This window comes from Mya arenaria, chromosome 7, assembly GCF_026914265.1.
Source record: "Mya arenaria isolate MELC-2E11 chromosome 7, ASM2691426v1".
Lineage (NCBI taxonomy): Eukaryota > Metazoa > Mollusca > Bivalvia > Myida > Myidae > Mya > Mya arenaria.
The window spans coordinates 61,709,827-61,737,482 of NC_069128.1; the positions used below are offsets into that span (position 1 = coordinate 61,709,827).

The 27,656-nt window shown below is 34.0% G+C and overlaps 1 protein-coding gene across 5 annotated transcripts in view; it reads right to left on the reverse strand.

The window, feature by feature from the left end:
• LOC128241720 (myosin-13-like) overlaps positions 1-27,656 on the reverse strand; it is a 257,756-nt gene that overhangs the window by 188,337 nt on the left and 41,763 nt on the right. For all 5 annotated transcript variants that reach the window (XM_052958769.1, XM_052958770.1, XM_052958772.1 and 2 more), the window contains 2 exons: positions 22,050-22,112; positions 20,033-20,095 (listed from right to left, as the gene is read on the reverse strand). In XM_052958769.1, the coding sequence (XP_052814729.1) occupies positions 20,033-20,095; positions 22,050-22,112 (126 nt within the window). The remainder of the gene's footprint in view (positions 1-20,032; positions 20,096-22,049; positions 22,113-27,656) is intronic.

Below are 27,656 nucleotides of genomic sequence, written 5' to 3' on the forward strand. Positions count from 1 at the left end.
GACATTAACCTTTTTGGTAATAACAGAAATCTCGAAAAATGGAATACCGAACAGTATTAATGCATTATTAAGAAAGTAATTAAAGGTTTGTATGTATTGATTTTGGATAAGAGTGTCATTTTAAAGTTGTTGTTTTATTGTACGTATTGATACATTTTGGAGTTTATACAAGGTTTTTCGATTAGAGACTAGTTTAAGCCCCCAGTACAATCTACAATCGTGTTTCAGTGAACCCGTGTTACACGGACCGTTCCAAGGCAGTCAACACATCATTCATTGACACAACTATGTTGATGCGTACCTGGGTCCGTATTACAGAAGCATCTTAATATTTCTTTTAAGTAATATTTTATCCTTGAATAATTTCCTTAGGTTAGGAAAAAAATAAAGATTTTCTTAAGTAGTATTCGTAAAAAATATTCAGGAAATCTTTCGTAAAATATTCCTTATCTTTACTTTTAACCTTAAAAAATATATATCCGCGTTTCTAAGGAACTTCGGTAATTCCGTGTCTAAATATAGAACGGATTTTGAAATTCCAATAGTTCGCCAACTAAATATAGAACCAGAAGCTGGAATTCCGGTATTTTCCAGCACAAAGGAAGGAATAAGGAAGTGCGCACTAAATATATCGTGCAGACGGCATTTGTCTTTGTTTACCTTTGTAAATACGGAGAAACAAGACGTCAAGAAACGTTCTCCCAATTTTTCTCTGCATGATTGTATGCTGTTGGCAGAGGTTATGGGAGGACCAAGCGGGACACAAAATCTAACCCGTTACCAATACGTGCATAACAAGCACACACCCTGTGAGTATATTTGTACAACTAAAATATATCAAAGCAGTAGTCAGTGCCAACTGACGGCAACTGTTACAATATTGCATCCTGAAGGTACGAAAAAGAACGAATGAATACTAAAGGACTAGTGATAAATCATCGCAAAATTATAACTAACTTCCAAATTGCATGTATACATGTTTGTATCACAGAGGCAGCAGAGTGCGTTGTTGTTTTGACACACCCCATTGACCACGTCCCTCCCCCCATTTTTTTTAAATACAAGTCTCATTTATAATGATGGTGTACTTGTTACAATTGATAACTTACAAAAACAATGTTTTTTTTGGAATTTAAATTATGTTATCTTTGTAATATACAAAGTTAAGATAATAAAAATTCCAACTACACACCCTGCCCCTGTGGTTTGTACAATAGTGTGACAGAACAGTCGAAATATTGAGACTAGTGTGATCTTATGTGTGTATCAAAACTTTTTCACATACAATTTGTTTAGCGTTGTATTAGAAAGTTTTGAATTTAGACACATTAAGTGCATTTTGAAGAGCTACAGACTCACCTTTTCTTGTTTTTTGTTTTGTTTTTTGTTTAAGCTATTACAACAAAAACCAAGCGGCACATGTTGGAGGAGGACATACCAAAGATGTATAAAGCTAGGTCAGAGTTCCCACGCTCATCCATTGATCTTCTGAAGAAGTGGGACAACTTGGTGCAGCGGCATAAATACCAAGATTACATCCAAAATCAACAAAAACTGGTATAATTCATTAAATTCATTAAATATATTTTTGTTGCTATTCATATTCTATGGTCAGTACACAACAGTAATGCACTTTATGGATAAAATTGCTGTCAAAATGACTTTTCTTTATATCAACTTTTATTCTTCATATTGTGTGTCATATAATAAAAGTGACAATCTTACTCAAAATCAATACATTCACATGTAAAACATACATCACTTTTGACTGAAAAACCTTTAACTTCTTACTAAATAATGAATTTATGGAAAAAATTAAATACTGATAACAATATTTTAACCGTATATTTAATAGCTGAAAGCGCAAAAAAATATTAATGAGTGGTGAACGCTTCAAGATTTACTATGGTCTACTTAAGTCTCATAAAGAAGAAATACCGTGTTTTATGCTTATTTCTTTCAAATTTAACTCAGTACCCTTTATAAGAACCTTTGTTTTCGATTTTTTTTATACATGTATGACACTAGTAAGGAAAAGCATATGTCGTGTGTTTGCAAATTATTCATTTTAATATTGCAACAGTTGATCATGTATCAAAAAATCTTAATACAAGGAATTACTATTGTTTATCCATTTTTTCGATTATGTTCCACAATGATAATCATTTACACTGCACTTATTCCAGGTGGTGGACCTAATGCTGGGACCATTGGTCTATTGAAAGATGCTGTAATATCTGTGATTGGAAAAAAAGCATGCGGCCTAATTGGAATCTCCGGCCAGGCTGGAATGCCAATGAACTCGGGATTTCTACAGCTGCCCTCCAACAAGTAAACTCATTAATCGTTGCATGTATAGCTGTAATAGTTACCTCCCACCCGTATTGAGTGTAATAGATGCTGCTTTTGTTGCCATTAAACAGCTAAATACTGGAATGTCTTGCTACCCATTTCTAATGTAAATGCAGGGTTGGTTTCCGTTGCGATCAGATATGAGATTTTTCACCATGTTGATTCCTAGCCTCTTACATTGTAAGCGAGTTGCAGACACCTTAACTTTAGAACCACTCTTCTTATCCATGTTTCCTTAGTGCATCAGACTAAGATTTTCATAGTATCATTCATATATAGAAAGACAACACTTCGATAAATAAAAAAAATGCATTCATTCATGTGCTTGTTATTGCTTACAAAATTGTAAAGATTAAATAAATAAAGCTAATGACATGTAATAACTAATGGGGTTATCATGTTTTATTTGTTCACCTGAAACATATATAAGCACTCCATTCTTCCAGGAGTGGGTGCATTAATAAGTATTAACACTGTACATACAAAGAACTTTTATAAAAAAAATGAAGTTACATATCTTTAACAAATTGTTCTGGTAGTGAATGTATCTTGATTGATTAAACTGTTTTCATAAATGTGTTATGTATCACAAACTGAACATTTTAATTACATTGCAATCATAAACCATAAAACTGTTTATATCTGTTCAGTGTGTCCACAGGTATTTCCACAACTAATGGGAGTGATCTTAACAGGTAAAAGTATGGCTATAATAAAAGCAACTTTTAAAATAAATGTTAGGATTAAGAAACAATATCAATTTGCAGATATACTGACAGTAAACTGGTTATACATATTATCAGTTATCTCATACTGATACATTTCTGTTTAGATTGTAATGAAAGCTATCACTATATATAATACATAGAAAATTTGTATCTAGTTCAAGTGAACAAAGGAAGAGGCCACAAGAACAACAACAACAGGGTTATGTGAAAAGCTGAGAATGCAAATTCAAAATTCAAAATGCAATATTTTTATTGTGTGTTACTTTTTACAAATACTTTAATTGTAAATGATATCTTTATTTTATTATTTGTACCAAGTATTTATATCTCCTAAAACCATTACAGCGCATCAACATGGGGAATAAGTGCCAGTTTCAATGCAAGTCTTAGTGCCAGGGAAGACTTGGTTACAACTTACAGGTAACTTTTCAGGACTGTATCATTTATCATTATTATAAGGAGTTGCCAAAACGGTCAATTTTTGAGAGTGCATGTTAATGCTGAAATTCACTTGTGTGTGTATATATATTGGTCCAGGGCTGGTCATATTTTTCAATATTGGGTCAGCAAATATATATACATGTAGTACCATTTCCGGGTTTGCTCTCACCAGATATGGTTTCCTTTCACCTGTATATCCCATAATGGGTCACCTTCTAATCTCTGCATATTATATCATACAATGAAGTACAATTCTATTTCAGATGTGGTTAAAACTTGCAGCTGTTATGTTCTTCATACATCAATATATTATCAGTCATTTTTCTAAAGCTATTCATTTTTAATGTAATGAAATCTTTTTTTTTATTCTTTCAGCCCAGTTCAGATATTGTGACAGACCTTAATGTGACCAGTGAGACATACAAAATGTAAGTCACACATTCATGCCAATTTTGTTACTGCAAACTGTGTAAGTAATGTCTATTCATAAAATGAAGTTGCAAACTTTTCATCAGCACATCATCCAATGATTTCAGGCCATGGCACAATCTAAAACAAAGGATAAAAGTTGTCACTGTTAATAAATGAACTGTATATGTCAGTACAAAGTAGATGAAAGTCTCACAATCAATTATTGTACTGTATTTATCAGTACCAAGTTAACTTATAATATGCTATTGAATGAAACTTTATACAAAATGCTTTTACTTATATGGCAAACCTGTTTCTGTGGTAACTTTGTTTGGGGTGCTAAAATCACCTTAAGTGATAGCTCAAGTTTCTTTTTATGCTTGTAATTAAAACTGACTTATTGTTTGCAGCAGTGACTCAGTGATCTGTACCTGTTCCTGCCATACTGTGATGAAAGCTTTGCGGGAAGAGAAGCTACGGCTCCAGATCAGGAGGCTCAAAAAACAGCTTGGCGAAGAATGATTATAGCCTCGGATTCATTTGTATTTTTTTGTTTAGGTATAAGATCATAATATATTTCACGGAGTGACCACCAAAATCTCTATTTCACAAGTGGTGTAGCTCATCTGTGAAATATTGGCTTCTGGGTTCACAATGTGAAATATTTTGCTATCTTACACTGAAATAAACACTTCTTTTATTATATGCATAAATATATGTGATAAAATAATTAAAATTTATTGGAAGTTTTTCAGGCAACCGGCCACAATTTAGGCCAATGTAATGGCATTTCAGAATTGACATCATAAAAATTGTGTACCAGCACGTTCATTTTGTATATGCATTTCCTTTCAGTAGGAGCTTGCTAAAATTAAAAAAAAAAAGAATGGTATCAAAATGTTATTTCACCTATTGAAATATCCTTTTCAATTCATCGGTTAATCTCTATATATCATTATAGAGGATATAATAAAAAAAACAACTTACATGTACTGCTTAAAAGTAGGTGTTGGCAAAGTAATCTCTGTACTGCATACCATGTTGAAGAGCAATGTTGTTGTCCATGTTGTTAGCATTGTCGCCGTCATCAATCACGTCTGGCATTGGTATGTTCCGCGCTTTACAGATATTGTGCAAATCAGCGCAGGTCAGAACAATTCTGTAATTTAGAGAAACAATGGAATGTTCTTATTTAGAAATTTAAGAATACTACTGTTCAATTTCAGAATAATTATGTTAACACTGCAAATAACTTGTTTCTTTAATGTTTTTGAATTAATGAATTGATACATTTTAATAGTATAGTATTTTCAGTGATTTTTGGGGAGATTTTTTTTTCAGCCTGTGCCTTGCAATTTGGAAAAAAGGTTCACTTTAGGAAAAATAAACAGGTCACATTGGCTTAAGTAATGGCAAACATACATGTTTTTACCTTTTTATGAATACATTATCCTGTGAAAGAGTAAGTATTGTAGAGATTTTGTTCATTTTCAAGAAATTCATTGTTTTTTTATTTATCAATGTAGCCTTTATTAATCAAATTGGAATCTATTGAATCTAATAACATTAAATGTATTAAAAACATAACATGAAAAAAATCAGCTGTATATTCAGATATTGTTTCAGAAAATGTCTGTTAATCCAGTATGTAAGTAAACATTGAAATCAACAAACCACACTGACCAAAAATAATACTACTACCATAAATGTGTTTTTTAAATGGATTGAATTTACAAATATTTATTTCAATTAAATTTTGTAAATTTGAAAGGGTTCTTTCAAAAACATTAAACAAAAAGCCTCCATACATTGTCTTAACACAGTATTAAGTGCTTTTTGGTTATTTCAATGTATTAGGATTTGATTAACAGCAGCCAATTGTATAAACGTGGATAAGTCCTAACCAGCGGTTATCTTTTGGTTATCTCCCTGGTTTGGTCAAGTTATCCGTAAACCGATTGTATAAAAATTAAGTTATCCTAACCAGCGCGTGATTCGGCTAACTTTTGGACAAAATTTAACCGACCTCTGGGAGTATGGTTAACTGACTTATCCAAACAAAGATGGCGGACCAGACATAAACAAAGCTCGATTCCCAACTTATTTTGACGATTTTACATACACATGGACTCTGCCTAAATAGAAAACAAATGTCATAACATCGATATCCATGATAGTCATGAATTTTGAGGTAAGAAAAAATCAATTTCTAATTTGTGACCCAATTTATGCATGAAACTTATCCATGGAACCTTGAAACAAAAACAGTGACAACAAGCTGCAATTTGAGAACGATATTTACCTTGTTATTGTGTGCATATTATTCCATAATTTTACACAAGTCACGACTCTGGGTCGAGACCAACAATTGCTTGCAGGTCTTGCCCTTACTGTGTATAGATATACCCTCGCTTTAAACATGTTTTATTTCATTTGCACATATTTACAATCAAAATAAACCGCGTGTAAACATTGAGAAAAGTTGACAGCAATGACGTCATTTTCAAGGAATCTTACCCATTCTAAAGTCTATTTCTACAACTTTCTCTTATTACACCCTGGTAGAGGCACCCAGGAGGATAATTGCTACTGTTCAGTAGTATTTAATTATATTATTGAAAACACAAAAAGAGGTGTGTGCATGCTTGCGTGCGTGCGTGCGTGCGTGCGTGATATAAATGAGTAAATGTAAGCATAATTGTGATTTGAGACCTCAATTGTATCCTTCAAATAACATGTCATAGATAAAAAGATAGATATATTATTTAGCTCATATTGTATATATTAAATTTATGTTTCAGTTGAGTGGTTTTACCAGCCAAAGTCGGAAGAACTAGTGTTGATTAGTTCTACACTTGTCCGCTACAGTAGGGAATGGAACCAACACCAGATCTTATACATCAAGAGCAGGGAGGATATACATATATATTTAAATGGAGTTTTACAGGAACATTCAAATGTAAAGCATTGATTTCGATTATTCTGCTTTATTGCTTATTAAATAGTTTAAAATTGAACATTGGAGTACTTTAGAGACCAAATTGCATTCTGTTGCATTAAAATCATGTTTTGACATTCCAGTTCTTGTAACTTATATAGGATATGCACCAGTCAATTGTAACCACGGCCCCCAGGTCCGGGGGATAGCCGGGTAAATGGGCCGTATTTTTACCTTCCAGGTGGCCCCGCAGTGCCGAGTGAATGCGGTGGTTTTGTCTTCGCAAAAATATAGCGGGGAATGGGCCTTACCTAGGGTCTCTGGGGTGCGGGGGCATTTTGCGGGGATTTTTACCAGCTGTTCGTCCCCGCAAGGTGGGGATTTTACCCGGGGTTTGCTTGACCGAAAGTCATAGTCCCCACTATTCCCCGGACCTGGGGGGGGGGGACGTAGTTGCAACTGACTAGTGCATTTATTTAGTTTTCATGGTGTTTTAAAGAGGCTTTCCCTTCATTGGCAATACTATCATTCATCTACCTTTAAAATATGTTTAAATCCATAAACGCACATACATGATTGTTATGATTTAAAATATTCATTTTACTATTCTTCAGATTGTAGCCACTGGATGATCAAGTTCATTTGACAGACTGCTGTTTTAAGAAACACCACAAAGTGGAAATTAAAAGTTCATGAGAGGAATAGGAAACGTTTCAAATTGCTGCTCCCAGAGTGCTTACTTGTCAACGTCCTATCTTGTATTGACAGGGTTAAATAATAAATGTTTATTGTAATTAAATTATTATATTTTTCATTAGATGTGTTTTCTTAGATCTTTTTCTGGCTATTCAAATGATCATACTTATGGGTAGTACCAACAGTGTGATATAAAAGAAATAACAAATAGCACTTGTCATGTTGAAACAATGTTTAGTTTGATTATTGTTTTTAATTGGAATGTACCAAAAAAGTCATTTTATATTTGAATTTCACTAAGTAATAGTTTTCTTTGTAAACTATTCATTTGACAGTTAATTGGATTGGTTTTGGATTCCAGTTGGATTTGAAAATAAACAATATAATGTTTGACATTTTCTGATATTACACAGGACTGCATTTACTGTAAAAATGGTTTTAAGAACATTTTGTCTAAATGATAAAGGTTGGTTTAAAAAAAATATTATAACAAATATGATAAAATAAATACATTATTACCACAGTGTGTTGTTATTTTAATAAATGTGCATGTCTCTTCAACACTAACATTAAAGATTTGATTAATCTTAAATATATATGTGTATGTTGTTACACATTGACTTTGAATTTATTTACATAATTTTATGGAAATAAAGACAAAAAATATATTCCATGTCTGTTGATTTTGTGGTCCTGGTAAGTGGAAATGGAATTACGTTATGGTTTATCTAAGGCTATATAGTCAATAAGTTAAGTGCAATATAATATTATGCTGAGAGAGTTATATTGTAAACTAATGATGTCTCTGTATTGATACTGATACCAAAAGTCACCTATGATATAACTGTGTTTAAATTTGAATAAAAATACCCATATACTATTACAGTCACAGCTACTATTTTGAATAACATATAAAACTAAACGTTTTAATGTCAACATTTAAAAAACATGATAATTATATTAAATTAGTAGCAAAAGGAATGGCCCCATACAAAACTCATTTGATTTTTTCAAGGACAAAGTTGAAACTGACTATACATTCCTTAGATGGCATCTTCCACAAAACACACACACTTGAATAGACGAAGCCATTGCATTTTAATGAAAGTGATACTTTTTATTTCGGGTTAAGAAATACAATTTATTAGCAGCTGGTATTCGCTTAAAACTTGTAACGGTATATTGAAGAAGATTATATGAATGATGTTTGCATGCTCATGCATTTTTAGTTGCTGCAATATCAACCATATTGTGCAAAGTAAAACTGCATCACCCCTTCCATTCTGGAATGAGCTAATCCCTGCAGATGTTGCATGTGTAATATTTGTCAAACTATTTTTGACAGAAGGAGCGTCTACATTGTTGACACGTTTTTTTCAGGTATTTGGTTGAATCTTTACCATTTTAATATGCTGGGCAGATTGAATGAAGTTTGTCATTAAATCTGCCGATGCACAGAATTCTATAAAGAGGAAATATGCACTTGAAACAGGTAAGTGCGATTTTATTAAATTGGTACTACTGTACCATGATATATTATATTTTCATTTTCAAAGGTACACCATTAGCCCTATATATTGATGTATATTAAAATAGTAGGTACTTGTATACGCTACTGTGGTGTTAAACGCGGTACTGTAATGGATTTGATCGGGGGGTTTTTTCATTAAAGTTCAACGACCTTTTCGTAATGTCGTGGTAGGGCTATATGCCGAAAAAGTCAACTATGTTAACAGAAAAATGCGCTAAACACGCACTGACCGGAACCATGTTTATCAGTGCATTGTGGGTATATTCATGAAGTTTTGGTTAGGTTAAAGTTGTCCAAGTTGGTTAACTTAGCCGCCGCATTTTCTGTCTTTATACAAACGGATAAACGGTTTGGATAAAATGGCCAACTTGATTAAAGTTAACCGCTGGACAACTTTAACCAGCGGTTAAATCTAACCAACTTTTATACAATTGGCTGCAGAGTGTTAAATATGTTAAATAGTAAATACATGTCAGTATTATTTTTAACTGAATCTTTAATCATATTAAGAGGGTTAATGCACCCGATGAAAGGTTGTTTTCATTTTCTAATTTAACATATGTTTACCTATATAAAACTGGAACAGTGAGCTCATGAGTTGTATGTTTGACATGTTATGCTGTAACTTTGCTGGACATAACAAATGCAGGAATGAGTTGAATAAAACAGTATGTCTTCAGAAAATTTGCTGTGTCATGCTTATGTTTGTACCAATAATGCTCCTTTAATTAAGCTTACACCAATACTTGCTCGTTTTTTAACTAAAAACTTTCCTGAAAGGTTTTATAGTTTTGGCCTATGTATTTTGTCTAGGACACAATAGCTTAAATGTTCAGCTCAATGTCACCATAAAACGTTTGACATATAAACCTCCAAATCAATAGGGTCATCTACCCATGATCAACATGTCTATCAAGTTCCTGGGCCAAACATGTTCATTGTTTCATAAGGAACTACTCTTCTGACAATGGCCACATGCCCATAAATCAATTTTGTTTTTGTTTGAAAAAGTGCATGAAACTTAAAAAGTATATTTTTTATGCAATTTTTGTATTGCATATTACTAATACCTGCAAGCTTTTTCTGGCTGCACCCTAATTTCACCATGGAGAACACCAAATCGTCTTTTAAGTTGGCCTATGCCTCTCTCCACCTTGGCTCTGGTAATTTTATGGGATCTAAAATAAAAACAAAAAAAAATATATTATTACATATACATTGACGAGTGTAAATAAGATTATTCTCTTACCACTGCCATATCAAAGCAAATGCACCGTGATAACATGTATGCATCAGTGTATTCAAAGGAGTTCAGAAAGAACATAATAAAGAGAGCATAGTTGTTTTTCGTTACATTGACGAAGAAATAGAAGGTTTAGTTATGTCTCGTGAAAGCTTCTAGTGTTACAGATCACCTTATTACATGATTAGATTTTACAATTTTATTTCAGTGTTGACAAATGTTTCAATAATTGTACACGTTGTTTACTATATCAATGTCATGCAGAATAATTACATTTACCTGTTGTATGCTGATTGGCTACCAAGTTGGGGATTGAGGTATTGGGTAAGTAGCCACCTTCGCCCAGCATATCCGCTGTCCCCAAGAAGATGGTATTGACCATTAGGTACGTGACCTTCATCAAATAGGTTCCTAAGGCCACTCTGCTGAAGAATTCTGCTGTTATGTGCAGACCCTGGCCATCGGGCAACCACATCTGTCAAAACCATCAAACACAACTTGTACGTCAAAAGAATGGAAACCCTTCATATTGGCAAAAGACGGCTCATCCTCCGAAGGGGCCTGAATACTTCTATGTGGGTACCATCTATGACACCCACCACCTTTGGATACTGAGCCAGTCCATAAATCTGTGCATCAAGCTCCTCACTGTTAGTGGGAAACGCACAAACCTTCCCAAAATATCAGCAGATGACAGATGATTTGTCACTTCAGTCAATATGTTTGATACTGCTGGCTGTGAGACATTGTGCATGTCAGCATCGTTTGCTGAATTCCCCCTGTTGCTATGTATCTTAGAGTAATAAGGAGTTTGTCCATAGCCGACAAACTCTTATGTCTCATTGTAGCTGGCTCCAGTGCTGGTCCAAACACAGTTTCAATGTAATTGAGGCCTGCCCTGTTGAAGCGATACCTATCAACAAGTTGCTGGTTGGTAAGTTCATCTAGGATATTGCCCCTATCTGCCATACTGGAAGGATGGAACTAGCCGCTGAAAGTGTCTCGCCTAACTAGTCGCTAGACTTGTCAGCCAAAACCGGTCGCTGAAAGTGTCCAGCAGACTAGAACTAGCCGCTAGACTTGTCAGCCCCCACCAGTCGCTGAAAGTGTCTAGCCGCACTAGCCACTAGACTCGTCAGCCCAAACGGGTCGCTGAAAGTGTCCAGCAGGCTAGAACCAGCCGCTGGACTTGTCAGCCCAAATCAACTACTGAAAGTGTCTAGCCGCACTAGCCGATAGACTTGTCAGCCCAAACCGGTCGATGAAGGTGTCCAGCAGGCTAGAACCAGCCGCTAGACTTGTCAGCCTCTATCAGTCGTTGAAATTGTGTAGCTGCACTAGCCGCTAGACTTGTCAGCCCCCACCAGTCGCTGAAAGTGTCCAACCACAACTACTGCAAGACTTGTCAGCCCCCACCGATCACTGAAAGTGTCCAGCTGGCTAGAACTAGCCGCTAGACTTGTTAGCCTCCATCGGTCACTGAAAGTGTCTTGCAGAAAGAGATGCTGGACTTGTCAGCCCTACAAGCCTGTGAAAAAGCAGAAACATAATTAAAAATAATACAAACCAAACTTTGCGATGTTAAATGCCAATACTACTCGCTTTTATCAAAGCTGCCTATTTACAATCACAAGGCAGACAATACATAAAGATGCAAACATGTGGCTTACAATTAAATCACTTATCGTTACATAAACAATTAAATCCGAAACCGAGCCTCATCCGAATACGTATTTATACTAATCAACTAGTATTTATACGACTATTAAATATTTTGCCACTTGAAGCTTCACATCTCTGGCGATAAAAAACGATGTAATGACAGCAAAAAGAGTAGTATCCTTTTGTTTTAAACAAGAAAGTGCACCACTCTTTTAAAGAATAATCGTGAGAGGATGTTTTCTTTCTTTACTTCCGCTGACGCAATTCGCTTTTCAAGTCATAATGGAAACCATTAATACGGTATAATCGGTATCTAAATATGAATACATACCTTGGTAAACCGCCGATTGTATTATTGTCTGCAAACGATAGTTTTCGACAAAAACAGGATCAGCGTTCCTCGGTCTTGTAATTTCCTCAACTTCTAAGAATTTTTTCTCAACTTCTAAGGAAGGTTCGGACCTTCCTTATAATTTAAGGAAGAAATCGCTCCATTTAAGGAATATTTTAAGATAAAAAGTTTCTGTAACATCACTTAAAATATTTCGCTTTTTGCATGAATTAAGGATAAAGTTAAAGATAAGATGCTTCTGTAATACGGACCCTGGTCTCTTTGTGATGTTTATGTATCTCATTCAGTTTTGTTTGGACCCTTACATTGTGCCTCTAAATATGTCATATATATATGAGGTTTTTTTTTATAATGGGCCTGTCTCCATTCAAGTTCCATTGTGTAAATGCATTTTATGTCTTTTTCTTTTTAATCAGCAGGCAACACACTTTCAAACAATACCAAAATTGTATGGGTATTTCTACACCCGATACATAAAATGAAGTATGTACTATCTGAATATATTTATATAACTTGACAAACTATGAATTATCGGCTGTAATCAGTTCAAATGGTTGACAAGTTTTTTTTTTCTTTTATTTTCTTTATTTCAGTTATTCGTGTTTCAAATAACATGTTTACAGGTATTGTACAACATTGTATACCTTACCATTTCAGATTTATCTATGTTCTGTTTCGCTTTCTGTAAATCTTGTTCGAATCCTTTCCGTGCCTGAAAGCAAAGAGGCGAAAGATCAAGTTAGAACTTGAACAAATGGCAATGCGTATATTAAACAGCCATATTCATTGACACAAAACTAAGTGTTATACATGTATAAGTGTACTATACAATTCATAAACATGTTTGTGAAAGGTGTCAACTTTTCTGAATTATCACGGTCTTGTTTAATTTCTTTCAGCTCATCACACAGTTCCTGCCTGGTCTGAAAACATATAATGAGTTGTTATTGTGTTACATATATTAACTGTAATATCGTATGAAATAAAAACTCTACACCAATGGCCTAACCAAGCTGAGAGAGATCAGGCAAAATCTGCATACAATGAAGCTAGTTTTTCCTGTGTAATTAAACGAGTTAGTGATGGAAGTTGCTGCTGAAAAAGGTACCGTAACTATGTTAAAATGGATCACAATCGTTCTTACTTTTGTACCACTTTTGCATCTATTAAAACAGGTCAAGACAATCATGACCTGTTTGATGATCAGATCATTATTCGCGTATTGTAAAAACAAATGCAGGATTTTTGTAGTCAGTTCTGCAAAAGAATGAGCTATATGTGTGCAGTTTTTCCTGTCACACATAAATGATCTTCCTACTAATTCCTCTGAATCATCCGAGTCCATTATTGCTCTTATCATTATTTCTAAGGAAACATTGATTCATTCTAGTGGCGATGCAGATCCATTTCGTGACCAAAATGTAAGATATCATTGCCCCGTCTATGGAGCTATCAATTTCCAAAAACCAAAACATTCCTCATTTTATTGTCATATCTGGCTTTTCGACAAGGGTTACCTCGAACAACATCGCCGTATAGGTTTATAATTGTAATTGGGAATCAATCTGCGAAATTGATGATGATATTAATCTTCTTGTTATAAGAGTTTCCTCGAAAAGAGGTATACCGAACAGACAAGTTTTTATTTGAGATTAGGAGATCCCTGGATTGAAAACAACATACGTTGACGTAAACGAGCTCGTCGCAAAGCATGAGTATCCAACTCACAACAACGGTTGTGCAAGTTAAGAACGATCCGAAATGAGAAAACTAATTTAATTAAATTACCAAAACATAAAAACAAGCTGTTCGAAGCCGATAAAAGAACTCAAAATACTTCTTCCAAGTGCTTCTGACCCAGTCTTAAGAGCTTTAAGTCGACCTACACTCAAGCGATACCCCAGTTATGATCCTGTAATTATGTCGTTGACGGTACAAAATCGTTGGTTCTTGTAATAGCATATTCCACATTTATACTGAATATTAGCGTATATTATTTTTACCACTTACATCCAATGTCATCCATACATTTGTTACATTGCGTAGTGTTGATCACTGAAAAAAACATACTACGACGTTTTAATGTTATAGAACTCTATTCATGGCGATATAAACTATTTTTAGGAATGATTTTCACTTCTTGCAGCTCATCACAGAGATTCACCCTCGTCTGAAAACGTAGAACATTATGATGCATTATTATCTATATGAATGACTATGACTGTAGCAATTAAAACTAGACAACAGAATATCAGGTAGTAGTAAAACCAAGTTTGCCATCATTTATGTAAAGAAGGCCAGAAGTGTTTGACAAAGGTATTCTTTTTTGTATTCTTGTATATACTTGAAGGCAACGATGGAAAACTAACCGTTTCCGGGAGTGCATTCCATGGGGATATTGAAGATGACAGAAAGGATTTTGGTTTGACATGCAATATTGCGAATATTAACAGAATTCGATATATGCACCGTGTTGTTTGTGGAGTATTGTGCTGTTGTTCTATTTTCTTGTTTTTTGTGTTGCATGTAATTGGCGTTTACCCTGTGCCATTAAACGGGGGTTAATGTTTAAACTTTAGACTACTGAACTTGTTTCTGTAGTTCTTTCATAAATATTGCTTTCTTCTTGCCCCTCAGTTTGTTCAAATCTTATCCTGTAACACTCGACCACGTACATGCGCGCGCGCACACACACACACACGCACCCACGCACACACGCACACACGTGCGCGCGCATGAACGAACATTTACTATATGAGTAGAAAGTCACGCGGCATGTTTTAACATTTTATTTAGTTATCCATTTCGGAAAAAAGATCATTGATCAAATCTGTTTTGTTTTTATTTACCCGACTTAAAATTAAGATTATTCTTTATCTTGAGAAAATAATGCATATATATATATATATATATATATATATATATATATATATATATATATATATATATATATATATATATATATATATATATATAACGTTTTGATTTAACATTATGCACTCCTATACGAGTGTAACTCATGTATTTGTTTAACAAGGATTAATGAAACATTTTACTGCACGTGCCATCCTTGAACAGATGTAAGATAAGATTCATTAACACAACTTTTAAATATATATCCTTTTCTGAATTATCAACTTTCTGTTTCACTTGTTGCACCTTATCACAAAGTTTTTACCTTTTCTGAAAACGTAGAACTTTATGATGCATAAATATCTGCATGAATAACGATGACTGTAATATTTTACACAAAACTAAGCAACAGAATGTCAGGCAGCGGTTAAATCAGGTATGCTCTAATTTATATAAAGAAGTCCAGGGGCCGGTTGCTCAAAACCTCAGTTAAATTTAACTGCTCGTTAAACCTTTAACGGTCCGTTTAATTTTAACTATTATTGGCATGAGGTTGCTCAAAATAAAGTTAGAATTTAACGGCGGGTTTAACGGTTGAACCAGCCGTTAAATGTAACGGAGGAATAGACCTACGTTAAAACATTAACGGAAGGTTTCCAAGATGGCGGCTCTATTTGTAAATCATAAAAAAGTGAAAGAATTTCGGCACACTGCACATGTACTATATTACTATGAAATATAAACTAGGCTTGATCAACCCCAGCTGTGCTCACATATTGAAATGAACGTCAAGATCAGTCGATGTAAAAACTGTTTGAAGAATGGAAATGTTTACCGTCCAACTCCGAAAATACGTGAGAATTTTTTTTTTTTTTTTTTAATTTCCAAGTACTCGTTATTTTTAATAGCTAATGCCATCCAAAACCAATGTGTTATGTCTCATTTTTTTCAATTTAATTTTCACTGTTATGACACAAATTAAAGTATCAATAAAGAGTTTGAATAAACAAATTTAATGTTCCTGGCCAAATTTTAAGCTTTACTCTGAATCAAAAATAACCTTTTCATTTAAACATGTATATTAAGTTGTTTTATGAATAAAAAATGCATTTAATTCAGTACATCTGTCATGCTGAATATATTTCAAAATATTAACAAAAACACTTTTAAATATAATATCAGACTACCTTGTTATCTCAGCCTTGGCATTTTTCGCATGTTCTGCCATTTAACACTGATTTCATCGCCAGTCCGAACAGCACACCCCAGGGCAGAATAAATTGTATCTGTAAATTTGTTAGTCAGCATTTCCCTCGTCTCGAAGTCTCCCATACATTCCTCTATAATCAAAGCTTCACTAGCTGTGAAAAAAGGTTTTTTTTTCTCCTTTTTTGTTTTTCAGTATCATAAGCAGAAGACTTTGGGATGTCGGCCATCTTGGATGCTGAATGATGGTGACAGATGAATTATGGGACAGGAAGTTAATTGACTGTTAAGCATTTAACGCTAGCGTTACTAAACGGCAGCGTTAAATAGCTATGAGCAACATTAATTAAACTGACCGTTAAGTAACAGTCAGTTATGGATTTAACGGATGGTTAAGGTAACGTACTGTTAAATTTAATTGAGGTTTTGAGCAACCGGCCCCAGAAGTATTATGTTTGAAAAAGGTAGTGCTCAACAATGTTAATAAGTTTACGTGTACCACAGCCTCTTATTATTGTTATCTGAAGATTGGGGCAAACTGAACTAGTGATGGCTACATATCAAACAGAACATACATTTTATTTTATCGAAATTCATTGTTTTGTCTTTGTTTAGGCATTAGTTAATATTTAACTAACGCTGATATTTTTCACACAATGTGTTTCAACAAAAGACAGCCTCCTACCAGGAGTAAGAAGGCATTCAAGTTCCATTGCATAAGAAAGATGATAAGAATAATGCTAATAACTGTGTTACAATCTCTCGGATTCCATTATGCTTGGTTGAATCAGTATTGTGATGAAAATATATGTATGTCCTTGTTGACGTCTAGACTTAATGATCGCTTATCCAAAACTTGAGGTCAGAACTTGCATGAACTAATATAATGTATTGGAAAATGAATTTCATTTTATTTATGAATGTCCACAGTATAACGAATTAAGAAAGTCACATATTACTATGTATTATCAAAAAAGACCAACGTAGCAAAATTTGTTGAATCAATGCAATCCGAAAATGTAAAAGTAAATAGTAATTTAGCCCTGTATGTTAATTTTGCATTAAGTTTAAGAAACAAGTATCATTGTTATAATGTCTAGTGATAACTTTTATAAACGTTGTTTCATACAGATCTCTTGCTTTCATATACTGTCATGTATTGATTGTATTCTATGTTTTTTCTATGCGATGTCATACATGTTCTGTATAATAATTATAATAAATATTGCATTGATCTCTTGACAACTTACATATGTAAAAAAATATATCAAATGTATGGACATGGACAATATGTCTACATGTATTTATGAATAAACGAAACACAATAAAACAAAGCGTTTCTTGTCTTGTTCCGATCTTGTTAAGATATGTGATTTGTAAAAGTTTCTATAATAGTCTATACAATTAACACTAGACTTTCAGAATGGCTTGGAATTAGATAATGCTACCCGTTCTACTTAGGTATCTTAAGTGTCATAAACGGCGGAAAATAACGAAACTATTTAACAACACATTTCACAATTATGTGCATTCTGGATGCATCGAGACAAAATAATAATATAAGTCTAATAATATTAGAGAAATAATATAAAATAATTATACCGTGTTATTAATTCACAGTTAGAATGTTGTAGCGCGAAATAGTGCACGTGTTGTCTGTATCCAGTCGTTAAGCGCTTGAAATTGGTTGATACCGGCTTCGGCGAGGCTTAATGTTGTGGTTTTATTGGACTAATTGATACATGCAGGAATTTTTCTGAGGTTATTCGTATATAAACTAGTTTCGTTATGTCTGTATCCACTTGAAATTAGTTTATCTGTATATATGTTAGTTTAACTTTATTCTTCATGGTTTTTCAAGTTGAAAATGGCTACGACGAGGCTTAAAGTTGTGGCTTCATTGTACTGATATATGTTGGAATATATTTGTTATTCCAATATAGACTAGTTTTAACCCCCAGTGCATTCGTGTTTTAGTGAACCCGTGTTTCACTGACCGTTCCAAGGCAGTCAACACAACATTCATTGAACAAGAGTTGTTTGTCAAACATTATGCCCCCTATGGTAGCCATATGTTGTCAGGGCTATTTGGACAAATGAATGAAATGAATGAAATATGCATGGACCAAAATTGCAGCTGATTTGTCATTTACATTGGTTGCATTTGATGCAGTTTTAAGATTATGACCATTCAAAGTGTGAGGATATTAGGTACAGTGTTTATTCATATTCAGATGATGACTGATATTTGCAAATAATCATGTACTTTCCTCTTCCAGCAGGGAATAAGTAAATATGACGAAATTTTAATGATAAATATGAGTTATGGCCATGACCTTTGATCTCAAAATCCATTGGAGTCATCAACAGGTCACCCAAAGTCTAAATGTCAAGTTTTAGGGTCATGGGTGCAGGCGTTGTCACGTTATCACAAAGACAAGCCATTGTGTTCACCGAAACTGTGATCTTTGACCCAATCAAGGTCAAGTGTTATTGCCATGGTTGCAGGCGTTGTTGAGTTATCTCTAAGACAACCTTTTATCATTCAATGTTACTGTGACATTGACCTTTGGCCCAAGAACCTAAATAATCAATAAGGGTCATCTACTAGTCAGTTCCAACCTACAAGTCAGGTTTTAGGGCCATGGGTGCAGGCATTGTCGAGTTATCTCTCTAAGACAACCTTTAATCATTCAAGGTCACTATGACCTTGACCCTTGACCCGATGACCCCTAAAATCAATCGGGGTCATCGACTGGTCATGCCCAGACTCCAAGTCAAGTTTAAGGGCTATGGGTGCAGGCGTTGTTGAGTTATAACTAGGACAACCTTTTATCATTCAAGGTCACTGTGACCTTGACCTTTAGCCCGATGACCCACAACATCAATAGAGGTTATTTACTGGACAGGCCCTCCCTCCAAATCAAGTTTGAGGGCAGTGAGTGAAAGCGTTGTCACGGTAACACTAAGACAAACATTTTATCATTCAAGGTCACTGTGACCTTGATCAGATGACCCCTAAAATAAATAGGGATCATCTACTGGTCAGGCTCATGTCAAGTTTGGTTACCATACATCCAGGGATTGTTAAGTTATCACCGGGACACGCTTTGGTCTACCAACGGACCGACCGACCCACCGACCGATATACAAAGCAATATACCCCTCTTCTTCGAGGTGATGGATGGGGCATAATAAATTATGTTGATGCGTGTGGTCTGTTTGTGATGTTAATGTTTCTCATATAGACTCGTTTTGACTATTAATGTTTGCCTCTAGCTAGGTCTTATATTAGATTTTTTTTAATAATGGGTGTTTTTAGATAGATTGTGTAAATGCATTTAGGTCATTTTGTTTGTAAATAGCACGCAACACCCTTTCAAACTATACCAAATTTGAATGGGATCAGACGGCATCAAAGTATACCATTATTGCCAAAATATGAAAGGAATGACATATGTATTTCTACACCTGATACATAAAATGAAGTATGTATTATATGTTCATTTTTCTAGAACTTAAATTACTGAAATGATCAATTCAGTTTGCTACTTTTTTTCATTATTGATTTTTTTCAATTAACATGTATACAGGTATTGTACAACATTGTATACCTTACCTTTTCAGATTTATCTATGTCCTGTTTCGCTTTCCGTAAATCCTGTTCGAATCCTTTCCTTGCCTGAAAGAAAACAGGCGAAATATCAAGTCAGACCTTGAAATTATATTATTTTTTATAATAACTTGAAAAAACAAATGCGTACATTGACAATCCATATTTAATTACTCCATACTATGTTGCCATTTTACATTTGTTGTCTGGTTATGACTACTACAATTGTTCTCCTCTCTTCAGCCGTACTAAAAATCAGATGCAGGTTTGTGATAGATGTCACCTTTTCAGAATTATCACGGTATTTTTAACCTATGACAATCACGAATTATCACATTTCCATACGCATTTATTTTCACAACGCACCAAAAAGTTCCAACAAAAAAATACATGTTTACTTTATATTGCTTAACTGAGGTGGGAGAAAAAGCATCTACTATAGCCGCTCATGTTAGATAGGTTCATCCTAACCCTTGCGCAGGGTGTTAAGCGGACACACCCTACGCTGGGGTCAGGATGCACCTATCTTACACTGTCGGCCATGCAAGATACTTATAATCCCGTCTATGGGGCTATCAGTTTAAAAAACAAAAACATTCCTTATTGTATCGTCATATCTGGTTATTCGACAAGTATCACCTCAAACAACATCGCTATATGGCTGCCACTTATCATTGGGAACCTTACTGCAGTAATGATGTTGACATTTATTTTTTGGTAATAACAGACACCTCAAAATGTTGTATACCGAACAGACTAGTTTTAATTTCAGATAATATTTTGCCATAGTCCGTGCTAATGTTTGCTTTTGCTTTTACCCTTTCAAAATAGACCAATCCCTGTTGCACTTGCAGTAGCCTGTGCTCCAACCCCTTCTTAATCTTACGGCGTATAGAAAAAAACATGAAACTTGAAGAAGGCCCATAGGCAATGACAATATAATTGTAATTTATTTAGTTATGCAGTAAATAAATACAAACAAAATAACTAGTTTATTCCATTAGTGTTTAACCAAGCTCAGTTTATAACACGGGTGTATGATGAAGGGATAAAGACGTGAAAACAAAGTTGAGGCTAAAGAGTTTAAAAATATATACTAATAAAGGTGATTTCTAGGACATTTTTTTCCAAAACATGGCTAGTGGTGGTGAGGATTGTTATTGTGCTAGAAGTGATGATGATGAAGAATCGGAATAAAGTGAGAAAATACCAGTGAGAAAACATTTCACGCTTTTGGACATTGGCGGGAATTGCAGGAAATTCATCCAGGTGAAAAGATAAGAAAAAAAGCAATAAAAACAGCAGCATTGATAGGTTACACGTTTGTCTACTGATATGAAATTAAATAGCATATTTGGACAATTGAACTTGACCTCTGCAGTGACCTCGAATCGCGTACTGAATACCTAGAATTCTAGATGCGTCGATACATAGTATATAAGTATAATTTAAACAGAAAAATAAAATATAAATAATGTACCGGAAAAATTACTAACAGTAAGAACGTTGTACTGTGAAAGATTGCACGTGATAGCTGTATCCAGTCGTGATTAATTGAACTTACTTTATCAGTTGTACTTATTGATACATGTTGGAATATGTGTGAGGTTATTCGCATATAGACTAGGTTCAACCCCCATTGCATTTGTGTTTAAGTGAACTCGCGTTTCTTATATCTGAAATTTCTTGAGCTTTGATTTTTTTTTAATTATTGTCCGGTCCCTGAAGTTTCGATTTGTAAATGTATTTTAGGTCATGTTGTCAGTAATTAGCCCTTTTAAACTATACCAAAATTTTATCGGATTAAAAGGCAGCAATGTGTTACATTATCGCCAATATATGAAAAGTATCACACATGTATTTGTACACCCAATATAATGTAGTATGCACACCCTTTCCATTTGTAAAAAAACTTATATAACTATAAATGATGCGTTCAAATGGTAGAGAACTGTATTATTTTTTAGGTTATTCTTTTTCAAAGTGTTATAATACAGGTGTTGTACAACATTTTATACCATACCATTTCAGATTTCTGTATGTCCTTTTTCGCTTTCTGTAGATCTTGTTGGAATCCTTTTCTTGTCTGAAAGCAAACAACGCTCCAGAATGAGAAAACTAATCTAATTCAATCAGCAAAACACAAACACAAGCTGTCCGAAGCCGATACAAGAACTCAAAATACTTACTCCAAATGCTGATGACCCTGTAGTAAGAGCTTTATCAAGTATGCTTCCATTCAAGCGATACCCCCGCTATGATCCGGTTATTATGTCTTACACGATACAAAAGCTTAAGCGTATGTCCTGAACATTTGTTTCCAGATCAAACATTTATTGTCGATTCGTTCGTACCCGTTTTGACTAACCGGCAGTACTCTTATTCCAGTGTATCAGCTCCTTTGTTTTTTCATCCTTGGAAGTATCGTCTGTTTTAAAGGGCTTACCAATGGGCAAAACATATGGTCCGGATTGTATATATAATAGGATTCTTCTCAAACTCTAAGTTAAAACATGAAATTTCCTACCCATTGTCCACATTATTTAACCAGTCCTTATCAAATGGTGTTTTCCAGTCGGCTTGGAAAGAAGCTTTAGTGTTATATATCCTCAAATACGGCGCCCCATACCTATCTAACACTATCGTTCAATTTTTCTCATGAGTGCTGAAGGTAAAGTGTTTGAAAGAGCAATATTCAAACATACTAACAACTATCTTCATGATAATAATATTTATCCGATCTCCAGTCAGGATTTACCAAAGGAGACGCGACCACTAATCAACTACCTAAACTACTCACGATGATTTATTAAGTGGTTGTTCGTCGCAAGTTAATCAAAGCAGTCTTCTTTGATATTAGTAAGGCCTTCGATAGAGAATGACATACAGGATTGATTCATAAACAAAAATCGGTTTATCTGGTAAACTTTTATCCTGGTTCGATTCATATCTCTTGGATCGTAAGCAAATATTTTTTGTTTCGGATGTGCAATCAGACATGGAATAATACAAGTGCAGGTGTATCTCAAGGTTCTTTTCTAGGTCCTTCGCTATTTCTTATTTGTATAATGAAATTCTTTCTGAAATCAACGCTGATACTTGACTCTTCGCTGACGATACCAGCCTGTTTATTTTCGTTTATGATCCAAGTGATGCAGCAACTATCCTCATTCGTAATGTAAATAAGATATTTTCTTGGGCATTCAATTGACTTGTAAATTTAAACCCTAGAAAAACAGAGACATTAGCCATCTCGACAAAGACACATCAAGTACAACATCAACCTATCTATATGCAGGATAAACAGATATTCCAAGTTGACAGTCATAAACAAAAGATCTTCGAAACGGTGCTCAGATCAACTATAATAAAACAATATGTTGGAAGAGATAAATATAATGCGTAAACTAATATTCGTTTGGGATCGAAAATCAATAAAACAATTTTAATATCGTTCATAACGCCAATTTTGGACCACGGTGACATACTTTTCGACAACTGCATTCAGCAAGAAAAACAAAATCCAACAAGAAGCTACAAGAATTAGAACAGACGCCACTAAACTTGTATCAATCTCTAAACTAATGTAAAACGACGGATGGATAACAAAAAATCGTTATGAATATAAATTTATTGAACTCTTCAAAGTGAAAAAAAAAACAACATCTAAACAAACAAGTTCTAGTTCGCCCACTTTACTATACTTTTCCTTTCTTTCCTATTGTTTGCACATGTATTTTGGTTCTTATTCTCGTCATATTTCCACAACTTGTTTTCAACTTTAATACAATAACCGTGTCAAACAATCATTATTTGTATATTTTCTATTTTTTTTAATTTAAAAATTGGTTCATTTACAAATTAGCTCAGACGCCATGACACGCTCGTACAATTATATTTTTCGATAGTGTTTATATGACCTTGCAAATGTTGTATGTTTCTTTCAATAAAAGAAAATGTTTAAACCAAGCCCAGACTAATTGAATTCATGATTATTCTATCAAAAGGTGTCGGAATAATAATGTTTGTATATTTCAAAAAGGAAGCTGATGATCCTTTAAAGTGCTTAGATTCGATTTCGACTCAATATTATTTCAAAGCATTTACACTCTTGCGCACAGTGGTCAGAAATTGGCTCAGTGTGAGCATTATTTGATAAGCTTATAGAGAGCTGAATCTTTTACCTTCTGTACCCTGTGCGTAGGAGTGTTTTATGGTGAATTTGGAAATATTCCATTGTCTATCATTTGCAAGGAAATAGTAATCGAATTATTTTAAACTTTATGAAAGACTGTGACTCTCCAATGAATAATCTGTATCTCGATCAGTGTAATATTATTAATGGCCATTGCTAGGCTACTAAGATGAGATCTATTATAAATCATTCAAGATTATTTTTTATTGATAACTTTGATGTAACTGACTGTAATACTTTCCGATGTTAAAAGCTGGGCTCTAGGACCAGGCGGTATGACTGAATTGGATACATATTGTTTAATGAAAACAATTTTGAATACGAATAAAATCTTACAAAGATAATAGACTAAAGATAAAAATTGAAAATTGAAAATGATTATTTACGCAAACATTTTCCTACCAAGTTAGAAATAGAAGTATGAAGATAAACTGGTATTTCGATAGAAAAACAGATTAAACAGACACTTACGCTTAAAATACATAGGTAACATATCATGGCCGTGCAGATATTTTAAACGACTAATATTAAGAAAAGAACAAATAAGATGGCAAACCACATTAAGAAACCATTCATTAAAGACATACGTTCCTTGTGCAAAAGTAATGCTCTTTTTATGTTAAATGTGTTGTACTTTCTAAATGTTTAACAACTTAAATTTGTAAGCAATTAAATCAACGAATTCGATGATGATGATCATGATCATCATCATCACCATCACCATCATCATCATAATCATCATTATCGTCGTGGTGCTGGTGGTGGTGGTGGTTTTGACAACGACGACGATGATGTTAATGATGATAATGATGATGATGATGAATGATGAATGATGATGATGATGATGATGATGATGTTCGTGCTTGAGGTGATGATGTTAGACAACTGTACAGCGACTGGTTTCTACACAAGAGAATACATTGCGCCTCAATTGTTTAATGGTAAAATGGATCTTCTGAAATTTTCTTTGATATGTTGACGGTGTTGATAATTTGATAATATTTACTTATGCTGAAAAACGGGCTGAAATAAATACCTTAAGCATCACTGAGGAATTTGAACATGACTCTTAGGTCTTTGTCAACACTGAAGGTTCATCAATAGACAATAGTTATATAAAAAAATATTTGAGTAAAGTCTCTGTTGACAGCGTTCCCTTCGGTTGATAAGATGAAGTGTCGCCTGATGGTCGACAGTGTTTATCAATACCATGTTCCAGAAAAATTATTATTGTTAATTATTCTCCGTTCAAGCATACCTCATGCCTAAATATTATCTCAGTTCATCTGTCTATAAACTAAATGTCAACAATTTAAAGTGCCATTACAAAATGTTTGGATACAGGTTGCTTATCTTCTTTAATTATGTTTTAATTAAATAGCATAATTTGTCAATGAGTGACGAACCATGTGGTACACATGAAGATGTCAAAACTTAACTATTTTTATATTAAGTCTATTTTAACATATTTTTGTTTTTAAACATATTTATAGATATGAAACGATCCTAACTATTTCATCAGATTTACATTAAAGGACTCTTATATTATCAAGTACCTCATAACAGGTACCTTATCACAGTCATTCTTTCCTGAACAAATCTTTGTTTAAATTCCTCCCGTTCTGGCAAAGATTAACAACAACCTGATGTAATCCATTCACAACCACCTGTTCCCTTATGATGGATCTCAGACCCCCCTAATTTTTTTCCAAATCTTATGCTTAATTGTCCCATATATTGTGTATACTTGCAGTTTCGGCTGCATGCCCTCCAAAATCTGTTTTTGGATCTTGGCTTGTTTTGCTGCCTCTGAGTTTTCAGAGTTGTTCATATCATGCAAGAGCAATGTTTAATCCATCACCTCAACATCATGAACAATAACACAACAAACTCATGGATATTATTCATCATGCATCCTCTATTCTCGATGGTGCATTTTATATCCCTAAAATGCACGTTTCTGCCTACATTAATATTATCTTTGAACAACGTTACAAATCGGTGGACAATGAGATGGCAGCTAAAACCTCCAAGGAATTCTTTTTACCTAAAGAAACAATATGTCTAAAAGGTTTCATGTCACTGTCCAAAACAGGACTTTTGTAAGGGTTCTCATACTCTTTACAAAACAAATGATATCATGCATTATCATGTGTTAAAAATGATAAACGTAAAAGCTATGCAATATGCTGTTGATATGGACCGCAAAATCATTGTTCGTTGGTCAATGTAATCGTATATTTCACATATATACTGTATATAAGTGTATATTATTTATGTCATTTATATCCACATCAACCACACATTTGTCATATTGCGTAGTGCTGATTGCTGAAGTTGTAAAAATCGTTTATAACCCTTGTATTTCTAAAAGCGATGAGATGATTCATGACGATAGAAAATATTTTAAGGAATGATTGATATCATTATCAGGGTAATATGAACTAAGGCGCTGCCTCTACGGGCTTGAAGTGTTATTGCCTGACACTTTAAGTTTACTTTATGACTATGTGAAACATACTAGGAGTAAAAGGGAACGTTTTTTTTGTATATGTCAATAAAACATTTTAAATAAAAAGCAGTTCTGTTGCTGTTAGCAATTTATTTAGTGTATACGCAACAATCTTCAATAATAGTGTATACATTATATATAATGCATTTCTTTATATTTTATATGAAGTTTAGAGTTACTCTTCTTAATTAACTGAAATAAAGCTACTATGCATTTGAGATCAAGTACACAAACGCATTTGCGGAATATTTTACGAACAGAAAATAAATAAAAACAAGAGCTGTCACAGAGACAGCGCGCTCGACTATTCCGCCGCTTTTCGGTGTATGGACTGAAATGTTTTGGCGAAACATGCATTGAATACTGTTACATTTGATTTCAATGCAATACATGATGTGCTCAGATATTTACATAAATTGAATTGGAAAATATTTGAGGTGATACGCAAGCTTACACGTAAATTCTAAGTAAAAAAGGGGCATAATTCTGTCAAAATGCTCGATACAGTGACCTCCTCCTGTGTACAGGCTGGGGGCATGCTGGTGAACAAGCGTGCAAAGTTTCAAAACAGTATGTCAATGGACTTTGAAAATATTTGAGGTGGTACGCAAACTTTAACATAAGTGGTAATGCTGACGCTGACACTAGGGTGACTCGGATAGTTCTCTTTATTCTTCGAATAGTCAAGCTAAAAATGATCACATATCAATAATGTTGCACTGAAGTATATTACAAGCAGGGGTAATAATAATTTTAACTAGAATTGAATGGGCAAAATTTATTTAAACATGATGGTAAAACATGGCAAAAATTTAATCAATGACTAATTATTATGATTGTATATGAACAATATGTAGCCAAGCAGCTCTGGCAAATTGTCTGCAAAATATCTCAGTGAGAATACAAAATATATTCTTATTTGT